Genomic DNA, 12505 nt, shown 5'->3' with positions numbered 1-12505 from the left:
AATACCATTCCTGTATATATGAACCCATTCTGTTATGTGTGTTATAGACAACAAATTGATGGCAATCTCATTCATGACGCTCACTTCATCATATCATCATAAAGTGAAAGTAAAACTGTTTTTGTATTTGCATATTTGATTAAAAACGAGGGAATGAACCTTTGTAATGCCAGTTGTTTGGTTGAGTTTTATGAGCCCTATTGTTTGTCAGTGTTGGGGAGTAGTGAACTACATGAAGTTAAACTACTAATGAATCTACTTTTAGCAGTAGCTTGGTGGTAGTTGAAATAAATTCTAATCTTGGTAGTGATTTCAGTAGTTAATTGCTTTTTTGCCATGTAGAAGAATAGCTAACTACAGGAACTACATACAACGTTTTTTGAAAAAATGTAATAAATTATGGGTGAAGTATAGACAAGAATCTGCTTTCTTTTTCGGTATCAGACATCCATACTTATCAATTGAAAAATACATTTGTTTGTGTTTAATAGGCTAAAATGCACATTTGATTAAAATCTGATCCCATATGGATCTGTTGATCTTGCAATTTGTAGTTTATGACATTTTAGATATAGATAATATATTTGTTGTACTTTTTCAAGGTAAACTATATTTGTGTAGCTTTAGTTGTATGTTAACTTCTTCAAGTGTGAAGTGATTGGTAGGTTGGTAAACTATGATTTCAGAGTAGCTTCCCCAACGCTGTTGTGTGTTATCTAGACTAATAAAGGGAACGATCCAATGAATATTGGGGGAATGGGCGGCAGGGTAGCCTAGTGGTTGGAGCGTTGGACTAGTAACCCGGAAGGTTGCAAGTTCAAATCCCCGAGCTGACAAAGTACAAATCTGTCGTTCTGCCCCTGAACAGGCAGTTAACCCAGTGTTCCTAGGCCGTCATTGAAAATAAGAATTTCTTCTTAACTGACTTGCCTAGTTAAATAAATAAATATATTAGTGCGCACCACAAAATAACTCCAGAAGAGGGCGGTGTCATCCCTGGTAATCACCCGGAGTTTAAATCCCAAACCGCAGGTGCGCCTGCTCTCCCCTCAAACCTTGACCTCAGAAAAAAACACGGTGAACGTTCGCTCCACCGTTTGCTCGCGTGCCACACCGAACCTGCGCGCTGTGCTTCCGTGACGTCGCTCCATTGAAGCCTGTGGTTGGAGCGCGAGTTCTTTTCACGTATCTACTGGGAGAGAGAGGAGAGCGAGCGCGCCATGGTCAGCGCTTTGAGAGAACACTGAAATCAACCGGGAGGGACAACATCCTAGACATGGAATGAGACTGTGCAACATTATGTCTTTCCTGGCTGTCTGACGTTATTTTTCTGCTCAACCATTGAAAAGGAGGTTTGTCGTTTACGTATTGGATTCCAGAGCACTGGGAACACCCCGGTCTCTATTTATCTTTCCGTTTCTCCCCCTCTGGTTGAAAAGTCACCAGAGTGGAAAGGATATTTCGCTTTATTGGAATTATAGCTGCTCTGAAGATGATCTCCGGTGTTTTCTGGGAACATTGTATTGGATGAGAACCTGTGAGCATCATGAGTACCAATGGTGAGTTCATTCCTCTGCGCCTCTCGTCTGTTCTCCGTTACTTTGAAGCTCCCCGCTCTTCTCTAGTTAACTCTGAAGCTCCCCGCTCTTCTCTAGTTAACTCTGAAGCTCCCCGCTCTTCTCTAGTTAACTCTGAAGCTCCCCGCTCTTCTCTAGTTAACTCTGAAGCTCCCCGCTCTTCTCTAGTTAACTCTGAAGCTCCCCGCTCTTCTCTAGTTAACTCTGAAGCTCCCCGCTCTTCTCTAGTTAACTCTGAAGCTCCCCGCTTCTCTAGTTAACTCTGAAGCTCCCCGCTCTTCTCTAGTTAACTCTGAAGCTCCCCGCTCTTCTCTAGTTAACTCTGAAGCTCCCCGCTCTTCTCTAGTTAACTCTGAAGCTCCCGCTCTTCTCTAGTTAACTCTGAAGCTCCCCGCTCTTCTCTAGTTAACTCTGAAGCTCCCGCTCTTCTCTAGTTAACTCTGAAGCTCCCCGCTCTTCTCTAGTTAACTCTGAAGCTCCCCGCTCTTCTCTAGTTAACTCTGAAGCTCCCGCTCTTCTCTAGTTAACTCTGAAGCTCCCGCTCTTCTCTAGTTAACTCTGAAGCTCCCGCTCTTCTCTAGTTAACTCTGAAGCTCCCCGCTCTTCTCTAGTTAACTCTGAAGCTCCCGCTCTTCTCTAGTTAACTCTGAAGCTCCCCGCTCTTCTCTAGTTAACTCTGAAGCTCCCGCTCTTCTCTAGTTAACTCTGAAGCTCCCGCTCTTCTCTAGTTAACTCTGAAGCTCCCCGCTCTTCTCTAGTTAACTCTGAAGCTCTTTCTCTAGTTAACTCTGAAGCTCCCGCTCTTCTCTAGTTAACTCTGAAGCTCCCCGCTCTTCTCTAGTTAACTCTGAAGCTCCCCGCTCTTCTCTAGTTAACTCTGAAGCGTCGCTCTTCTCTAGTTAACTCTGAAGCGCCCCGCTCTTCTCTAGTTAACTCTGAAGCTCCCCGCTCTTCTCTAGTTAACTCTGAAGCTCCCCGCTCTTCTCTAGTTAACTCTGAAGCTCCCCGCTCTTCTCTAGTTAACTCTGAAGCTCCCCGCTCTTCTCTAGTTAACTCTGAAGCTCCCCGCTCTTCTCTAGTTAACTCTGAAGCTCCCGCTCTTCTCTAGTTAACTCTGAAGCTCCCGCTCTTCTCTAGTTAACTCTGAAGCTCCCGCTCTTCTCTAGTTAACTCTGAAGCGTCGCTCTTCTCTAGTTAACTCTGAAGCTCCCCGCTCTTCTCTAGTTAACTCTGAAGCTCCCCGCTCTTCTCTAGTTAACTCTGAAGCTCCCCGCTCTTCTCTAGTTAACTCTGAAGCTCCCCGCTCTTCTCTAGTTAACTCTGAAGCGTCGCTCTTCTCTAGTTAACTCTGAAGCTCCCCGCTCTTCTCTAGTTAACTCTGAAGCTCCCCGCTCTTCTCTAGTTAACTCTGAAGCTCCCCGCTCTTCTCTAGTTAACTCTGAAGCTCCCCGCTCTTCTCTAGTTAACTCTGAAGCGTCGCTCTTCTCTAGTTAACTCTGAAGCTCCCCGCTCTTCTCTAGTTAACTCTGAAGCTCCCCGCTCTTCTCTAGTTAACTCTGAAGCGTCGCTCTTCTCTAGTTAACTCTGAAGCGTCGCTCTCAGAGGAGGATACACAGATAAAACAATGCTATACAACAATAGAGAATAGACAGATTTAGTAGCGAATAGAATAGACAGATTTAGTAGCGTTCAATGGAAAATAAACTACAAATGTGCTTTAAATTCAAGATTTGATTAACATACTGTCTGTTTTCATTCACTCTGTATTAATTGGAAGTTATTCTCACAGAGCAGAGAGAAAGACAACAACGTTTCTCTGTTCCTCTCTCTCCCCCTCACTTCAACGATTCATCAATGCTTTTTATTAGCTCATCCTTGGTAGTATTTCTTGAATAAATGTCTTAAATTAAGCGACTGAGTGTGAGGATGGAATACTGTGTGGGGGTTGTGTGGTATGTTGTTGTGGTTATGTAAAGGGTTAGGGGTCAACGTAAGGGACTTGTGTACTCAGTGGTCTTAGACTTCCTCCAGTAGCTGTTTCTCGCTGACATGTCAGGGCTTCTGTGTGTCTGTCTGGATGGCAAACTGCATCTCTACATAATAGTTCACATCATTTGATGTTAGAAATGTGCAGTTTGTCTTCTTAATTTCCTAAACAATCTATTCCCCCAGCGTATTATCATAATCATCTTCATCATCATCATCAGACTCAGACATCACATCACATACATCCACAAACATGTTGTCTCCATAGCAGAGTTGCAAAGCTCATTAAAACCAGCCCCTGTCAGCCCTAGTCCAGCTCTACACCAAGACCAGACAGATCAGCCCCTGTCAGCCCTAGTCCAGCTCTACACCAAGACCAGACAGATCAGCCCCTGTCAGCCCTAGTCCAGCTCTACACCAAGACCGGACAGATCAGCCCCTGTCAGCCCTATTCCAGCTCTACACCAAGACTGGACAGATCAGCCCCTGTCAGCCCTAGTCCAGCTCTACACCAAGACCAGACAGATCAGCCCCTGTCAGCTCTAGCCCAGCTCTACACCAAGACTGGACAGGTCAGCCCTAGTCCAGCTCTACACCAAGACCAGACAGATCAGACCCTGTCAGCCCTAGTCCAGCTCTACACCAAGACTGGACAGATCAGCCCCTGTCAGCCCTAGTCCAGCTCTACACCAAGACCAGACAGATCAGACCCTGTCAGCCCTAGTCCAGCTCTACACCAAGACTGGACAGATAAGCCCCTGTCAGCCCTAGTCCAGCTCTACACCAATACCAGACAGATCAGCCCCTGTCAGCCCTAGACCAGCTCTACACCAAGACTGGACAGATCAGCCCCTGTCAGCCCTAGTCCAGCTCTACACCAAGACTGAACAGATCAGCCCCTGTCAGCCCTAGTCCAGCTCTACACCAAGACTGGACAGATCAGCCCCTGTCAGCCCTAGTCCAGCTCTACACCAAGACCAGACAGATCAGCCCCTGTCAGCCCTAGTCCAGCTCTACACCGAGACCAGACAGATCAGCCTCTGTCAGCCCTAGTCCAGCTCTACACCAAGACCGGACAGATCAGCCCCTGTCAGCCCTATTCCAGCTCTACACCAAGACCAGACAGATCAGACCCTGTCAGCCCTAGTCCAGCTCTACACCAAGACCAGACAGATCAGTCCCTGTCAGCCCTAGTCCAGCTCTACACCAAGACTGGACAGATCAGCCCCTGTCAGCCCTAGTCCAGCTCTACACCAAGACCGGACAGATCAGCCCCTGTCAGCCCTATTCCAGCTCTACACCAAGACTGGACAGATCAGCCCCTGTCAGCCCTAGTCCAGCTCTACACCAAGACCAGACAGATCAGCCCCTTTTCAGCCCTAGCCCAGCTCTACACCAAGACTGGACAGATCAGCCCCTGTCAGCCCTAGTCCAGCTCTACACCAAGACCAGACAGATCAGACCCTGTCAGCCCTAGTCCAGCTCTACACCAAGACCAGACAGATCAGCCTCTGTCAGCTCTAGTCCAGCTCTACGCCAAGACCGGACAGACCAGCCCCTGTCAGCCCTAGTCCAGCTCTACACCAAGACCAGACAGATCAGACCCTGTCAGCCCTAGTCCAGCTCTACACCAATACCAGACAGATCAGCCCCTGTCAGCCCTAGTCCAGCTCTACACCAAGACTGGACAGATCAGCCCCTGTCAGCCCTAGTCCAGCTCTACACCAAGACCAGACAGATCAGCCCCTGTCAGCCCTAGTCCAGCTCTACACCAAGACTGGACAGATCAGCCCCTGTCAGCCCTAGTCCAGCTCTACACCAAGACCAGACAGATCAGCCCCTGTCAGCCCTAGTCCAGCTCTACACCAAGACCAGACAGATCAGCCCCTGTCAGCCCTAGTCCAGCTCTACACCGAGACCAGACAGATCAGCCTCTGTCAGCCCTAGTCCAGCTCTACACCAAGACCGGACAGATCAGCCCCTGTCAGCCCTATTCCAGCTCTACACCAAGACCAGACAGATCAGACCCTGTCAGCCCTAGTCCAGCTCTACACCAAGACCAGACAGATCAGACCCTGTCAGCCCTGTCAGCCCACCAAGACCAGACAGATCAGCCTCTGGACAGATAAGTCAGCTCTAGTCCAGCTCTACACCAAGACTGGACAGATCAGCCCCTGTCAGCCCTAGTCCAGCTCTACACCAAGACCAGACAGATCAGACCCTGTCAGCCCTAGTCCAGCTCTACACCAAGACCAGACAGATCAGCCCCTCTGTCAGCTCTAGACTGGACAGATAGCCCCTGTCAGCTCTACACCAAGACCGGACAGACCAGCCCCTGTCAGCCCTAGTCCAGCTCTACACCAAGACCAGACAGATCAGACCCTGTCAGCCCTAGTCCAGCTCTACACCAATACCAGACAGATCAGCCCCTGTCAGCCCTAGTCCAGCTCTACACCAAGACTGGACAGATAAGCCCCTGTCAGCCCTAGTCCAGCTCTACACCAATACCAGACAGATCAGCCCCTGTCAGCCCTAGACCAGCTCTACACCAAGACTGGACAGATCAGACCCTGTCAGCCCTAGTCCAGCTCTACACCAAGACCAGACAGATCAGCCCCTGTCAGCCCTAGTCCAGCTCTACACCAAGACTGGACAGATCAGCCCCTGTCAGCCCTAGTCCAGCTCTACACCAAGACCGGACAGATCAGCCCCTGTCAGCCCTATTCCAGCTCTACACCAAGACTGGACAGATCAGCCCCTGTCAGCCCTAGTCCAGCTCTACACCAAGACCAGACAGATCAGCCCCTGTCAGCCCTAGTCCAGCTCTACACCAAGACTGGACAGATCAGCCCCTGTCAGCCCTAGTCCAGCTCTACACCAAGACCAGACAGATCAGACCCTGTCAGCCCTAGTCCAGCTCTACACCAAGACCAGACAGATCAGCCCCTGTCAGCCCTAGTCCAGCTCTACACCAAGACTGGACAGATCAGCCCCTGTCAGCCCTAGTCCAGCTCTACACCAAGACTGAACAGATCAGCCCCTGTCAGCCCTAGTCCAGCTCTACACCAAGACCAGACAGATCAGCCCCTGTCAGCCCTAGTCCAGCTCTACACCAATACCAGACAGATCAGCCCCTGTCAGCCTAGTCCAGCTCTACACCAAGACTGGACAGATCAGATGTCAGCCCCCAGCTCTACACCAAGACCAGACAGATCAGCCCCTGTCAGCCCTAGTCCAGCTCTACACCAAGACCAGACAGATCAGCCCCTGTCAGCCCTAGACCAGCTCTACACCAAGACTGGACAGATCAGCCCCTGTCAGCCCTAGTCCAGCTCTACACCAAGACCGGACAGATCAGCCCCTGTCAGCCCTATTCCAGCTCTACACCAAGACCAGACAGATCAGACCCTGTCAGCCCTAGTCCAGCTCTACACCAAGACCAGACAGATCAGCCCCTGTCAGCCCTAGTCCAGCTCTACACCAAGACTGGACAGATCAGCCCCTGTCAGCCCTAGTCCAGCTCTACACCAAGACCAGACAGATCAGACCCTGTCAGCCCTAGTCCAGCTCTACACCAAGACCAGACAGATCAGCCTCTGTCAGCTCTAGTCCAGCTCTACGCCAAGACCGGACAGACCAGCCCCTGTCAGCCCTAGTCCAGCTCTACACCAAGACCAGACAGATCAGACCCTGTCAGCCCTAGTCCAGCTCTACACCAATACCAGACAGATCAGCCCCTGTCAGCCCTAGTCCAGCTCTACACCAAGACTGGACAGATAAGCCCCTGTCAGCCCTAGTCCAGCTCTACACCAATACCAGACAGATCAGCCCCTGTCAGCCCTAGACCAGCTCTACACCAAGACTGGACAGATCAGACCCTGTCAGCCCTAGTCCAGCTCTACACCAAGACCAGACAGATCAGCCCCTGTCAGCCCTAGTCCAGCTCTACACCAAGACTGGACAGATCAGCCCCTGTCAGCCCTAGTCCAGCTCTACACCAAGACCGGACAGATCAGCCCCTGTCAGCCCTATTCCAGCTCTACACCAAGACTGGACAGATCAGCCCCTGTCAGCCCTAGTCCAGCTCTACACCAAGACCAGACAGATCAGCCCCTGTCAGCCCTAGCCCAGCTCTACACCAAGACTGGACAGATCAGCCCCTGTCAGCCCTAGTCCTGCTCTACACCAAGACCAGACAGATCAGACCCTGTCAGCCCTAGTCCAGCTCTACACCAAGACCAGACAGATCAGCCCCTGTCAGCCCTAGTCCAGCTCTACACCAAGACTGGACAGATCAGCCCCTGTCAGCCCTAGTCCAGCTCTACACCAAGACCGGACAGATCAGCCCCTGTCAGCCCTATTCCAGCTCTACACCAAGACCAGACAGATCAGACCCTGTCAGCCCTAGTCCAGCTCTACACCAATACCAGACAGATCAGCCCCTGTCAGCCCTAGTCCAGCTCTACACCAAGACTGGACAGATAAGCCCCTGTCAGCCCTAGTCCAGCTCTACACCAATACCAGACAGATCAGCCCCTGTCAGCCCTAGACCAGCTCTACACCAAGACTGGACAGATCAGCCCCTGTCAGCCCTAGTCCAGCTCTACACCAAGACTGAACAGATCAGCCCCTGTCAGCCCTAGTCCAGCTCTACACCAAGACCAGACAGATCAGCCCCTGTCAGCCCTAGTCCAGCTCTACACCGAGACCAGACAGATCAGCCTCTGTCAGCCCTAGTCCAGCTCTACACCAAGACCAGACAGATCAGCCCCTGTCAGCCCTAGACCAGCTCTACACCAAGACTGGACAGATCAGCCCCTGTCAGCCCTAGTCCAGCTCTACACCAAGACTGAACAGATCAGCCCCTGTCAGCCCTAGTCCAGCTCTACACCAAGACCAGACAGATCAGCCCCTGTCAGCCCTAGTCCAGCTCTACACCGAGACCAGACAGATCAGCCTCTGTCAGCCCTAGTCCAGCTCTACACCAAGACCAGACAGATCAGCCCCTGTCAGCCCTAGTCCAGCTCTACACCAAGACCGGACAGATCAGCCCCTGTCAGCCATAGTCCAGCTCTACACCAAGACTGAACAGATAAGCCCCTGTCAGCCCTATTCCAGCTCTACACCAAGACTGGACAGATCAGCCCCTGTCAGCTCTAGTCCAGCTCTACACCAAGACTGAACAGATCAGCCCCTGTCAGCCCTATTCCAGCTCTACACCAAGACTGGACAGATAAGCCCCTGTCAGCCCTAGTCCAGCTCTACACCAAGACCAGACAGATCAGCCCCTGTCAGCCCTAGTCCAGCTCTACACCAAGACCAGACAGATCAGCCCCTGTCAGCCCTAGTCCAGCTCTACACCAAGACTGGACAGATCAGCCCCTGTCAGCCCTAGTCCAGCTCTACACCAAGACTGAACAGATCAGCCCCTGTCAGCCCTAGTCCAGCTCTACATTGACAGACAGCCTCCTGTCAGCCCTAGTCAGATCAGCCCCTGTCAGCCCTAGTCCAGTTCTACACCGAGACCAGACAGATCAGCCCCTGTCAGCCCTAGTCCAGCTCTACACCAAGACCAGACAGATCAGCCCCTGTCAGCCCTAGTCCAGCTCTACACCAAGACCAGACAGATCAGCCCCTGTCAGCCCTAGTCCAGCTCTACATCGAGACCAGACAGATCAGCCTCTGTCAGCCCTAGTCCAGCTCTATATCAAGACTGAACAGATCAGCCCCTGTCAGCCCTAGTCCAGCTCTACACCAAGACCAGACAGATCAGCCCCTGTCAGCCCTAGTCCAGCTCTACATCGAGACCAGACAGATCAGCCTCTGTCAGCCCTAGTCCAGCTCTACACCAAGACTGAACAGATCAGCCCCTGTCAGCCCTAGTCCAGCTCTACACCAAGACCAGACAGATCAGCCCCTGTCAGCCCTAGTCCAGCTCTACGCCAAGACCGGACAGACCAGCCCCTGTCAGCCCTAGTCCAGCTCTACACCAAGACTGGACAGATCAGCCCCTGTCAGCCCTAGTCCAGCTCTACATCGAGACCAGACAGATCAGCCCCTGTCAGCCCTAGTCCAGCTCTACATCAAGACCAGACAGATCAGCCCCTGTCAGCCCTAGTCCAGCTCTACACCGAGACCAGACAGATCAGCCCCTGTCAGCCCTAGTCCAGCTCTACACCAAGACCAGACAGATCAGCCCCTGTCAGCCCTAGTCCAGCTCTACACCAAGACCAGACAGATCAGCCCCTGTCAGCCCTAGTCCAGCTCTACATCGAGACCAGACAGATCAGCCTCTGTCAGCCCTAGTCCAGCTCTATATCAAGACTGAACAGATCAGCCCCTGTCAGCCCTAGTCCAGCTCTACACCAAGACCAGACAGATCAGCCCCTGTCAGCCCTAGTCCAGCTCTACATCGAGACCAGACAGATCAGCCTCTGTCAGCCCTAGTCCAGCTCTACACCAAGACTGAACAGATCAGCCCCTGTCAGCCCTAGTCCAGCTCTACACCAAGACCAGACAGATCAGCCCCTGTCAGCCCTAGTCCAGCTCTACGCCAAGACCGGACAGACCAGCCCCTGTCAGCCCTAGTCCAGCTCTACACCAAGACTGGACAGATCAGACCCTGTCAGCCCTAGTCCAGCTCTACATCGAGACCAGACAGATCAGACCCTGTCAGCCCTAGTCCAGCTCTACACCAAGACCAGACAGATCAGCCCCTGTCAGCCCTAGTCCAGCTCTACACCGAGACCAGACAGATCAGCCCCTGTCAGCCCTAGTCCAGCTCTACACCGAGACCAGACAGATCAGCCCCTGTCAGCCCTAGTCCAGCTCTACACCAAGACTGGACAGATCAGCCCCTGTCAGCCCTAGTCCAGCTCTACGCCAAGACTGGACAGATCAGCCCCTGTCAGCCCTAGTCCAGCTCTACGCCAAGACAAGACAGATCAGCCCCTGTCAGCCCTAGTCCAGCTCTACATCGAGACCAGACAGATCAGCCTCTGTCAGCCCTAGTCCAGCTCTACATCAAGACTGAACAGATCAGCCCCTGTCAGCCCTAGTCCAGCTCTACATCGAGACCAGACAGATCAGACCCTGTCAGCCCTAGTCCAGCTCTATATCAAGACTGAACAGATCAGCCCCTGTCAGCCCTAGTCCAGCTCTACACCAAGACTGAACAGATCAGCCCCTGTCAGCCCTAGTCCAGCTCTACATTGAGACCAGACAGATCAGCCCCTGTCAGCCCCAGTCCAGCTCTACATCAAGACTAGACAGATCAGCCCCTGTCAGCCCTAGTCCAGCTCTACACCAAGACCAGACAGATCAGACCCTGTCAGCCCTAGTCCAGCTCTACACCAAGACCAGACAGATCAGCCCCTGTCAGCCCTAGTCCAGCTCTACACCAATACCAGACAGATCAGCCCCTGTCAGCCCTAGTCCAGCTCTACGCCAAGACCGGACAGACCAGCCCCTGTCAGCCCTAGTCCAGCTCTACATCGAGACCAGACAGATCAGCCTCTGTCAGCCCTAGTCCAGCTCTACATCAAGACTGGACAGATCAGCCCCTGTCAGCCCTAGTCCAGCTCTACATCGAGACCAGACAGATCAGACCCTGTCAGCCCTAGTCCAGCTCTACACCAAGACCAGACAGATCAGACCCTGTTCAGCACTACATCAAGACTGGACAGACCAGCCCCAGTTCAGCTCTACACCAAGACTGGACGGATCAGCCCCAGTTCAGCTCTACACCAAGACTGGACAGATCAGCCCCATCCCTTGGGCCACAGATCTAACTGATCTGGAGACAGCTAATCTTACCAGGGCAGAGGCCATCCCCCTGAAGGATGTATACACACGCAGAGCTCATGTCAGCTGACTGTAGCCTGCGATGCCAGGGGAAATTGCTTGTCTTCGCAACACCACTGATCCCCAGTCAGCTGAGTTCCCAGCAGCCACACAAACACAGACATACACAGGCCTCCCCATGACCACTGCTTTGATAAGAGGAGCCTGTCTGCTAGTGTTGTGCTGCAACAAAACTGCAGAGTTCCCCCAGGCCAGGACCCACACTGCTGCACTGTCTTCATTCTGTCCTGGTACTCTGGAATGTCAGATGACTCCTGTCCTCCCTCCTCTCCTCCCCCTGTCTCCCCATTTCTCCATTCCCCCTGTCTCCCCCTTTCTCCCCTCCCCTGTCTCCCCCTTTCGCCCCTCCCCCTGTCTCCCCCTGTCTCCATTCCCCCTGTCTCCCCCTTTCTCCCCTCCCTGTCTCCCCCTTTCGCCCCTCCCCTGTCTCCCCCTTTCTCCCCTCCCCTGTCTCCCCCTTTCTCCCCTCCCCTGTCTCCCCTTTCTCCCCTCCCCTGTCTCCCCCTTTCGCCCCTCCCCTGTCTCCCCCTGTCTCCATTCCCCCTGTCTCCCCTTTCTCCCCTCCCATGTCTCCCCCTTTCTCCATTTCTCCCCCTTCTCCCCCTGTCTTTTTCCCCCTCCCCTCCCCCCTGTCTCCCCCCTGTCTCCATTCCCCCCCTTTCCCCCTCCCCCCTGTCTCCCCCCCTTTCCCCCTCCCCTGTCTCCCCTTCCCCCTTTCCCCCTTTCCCCTTTCTCCCCTCCCCTCCCCCTGTCTCCATTCCCCTTTCCCCCTCCCCTGTCTCCCCCTGTCTCCATTCCCCCTTTCCCCCCCTCCCCCTCCCCCTTTCTCCCCTCCCCTGTCTCCCGCTGTCTCCATTCCCCCTTTCCCCCTCCCCTGTCTCCCCCCCCCTGTCTCCATTCCCCCTTTCCCCCTCCCCTGTCTCCCTCTATCTCCATTCCCCCTATCTCCCCTATCTCCCCCTTTCTCCCCTCCCCTGTCTCCCCCTTTCTCCCTCCCCTGTCTCCCTCTATCTCCATTCCCCCTTCCCCTCCCCCTATCTCCCCTCCCCCTGTCTCCCCCTTTCTCCCCTCCCCTGTCT

The 12505-nt window shown here is 53.1% G+C and overlaps 1 protein-coding gene across 1 annotated transcript in view; it reads left to right on the top strand.

Annotated features, from left to right (window-relative positions):
• The first annotated feature begins 956 nt into the window (after nucleotides 1-956).
• The window catches only part of LOC115114989 (actin-binding LIM protein 3-like), a 134716-nt gene continuing 123167 nt past the window's right edge, over nucleotides 957-12505 (top strand). The window contains exon 1 of the mRNA XM_065019875.1: nucleotides 957-1559. Coding sequence (XP_064875947.1) covers nucleotides 1547-1559 — 13 coding nt within the window. The 5' untranslated portion in view covers nucleotides 957-1546. The remainder of the gene's footprint in view (nucleotides 1560-12505) is intronic.

This window comes from Oncorhynchus nerka, linkage group LG6 (assembly GCF_034236695.1).
Source record: "Oncorhynchus nerka isolate Pitt River linkage group LG6, Oner_Uvic_2.0, whole genome shotgun sequence".
NCBI classification, from domain to species: Eukaryota; Metazoa; Chordata; class Actinopteri; order Salmoniformes; family Salmonidae; genus Oncorhynchus; species Oncorhynchus nerka.
Note: the sequence above shows the minus strand (reverse complement) of the source record. Positions and strands in the feature narration are given on the sequence as shown.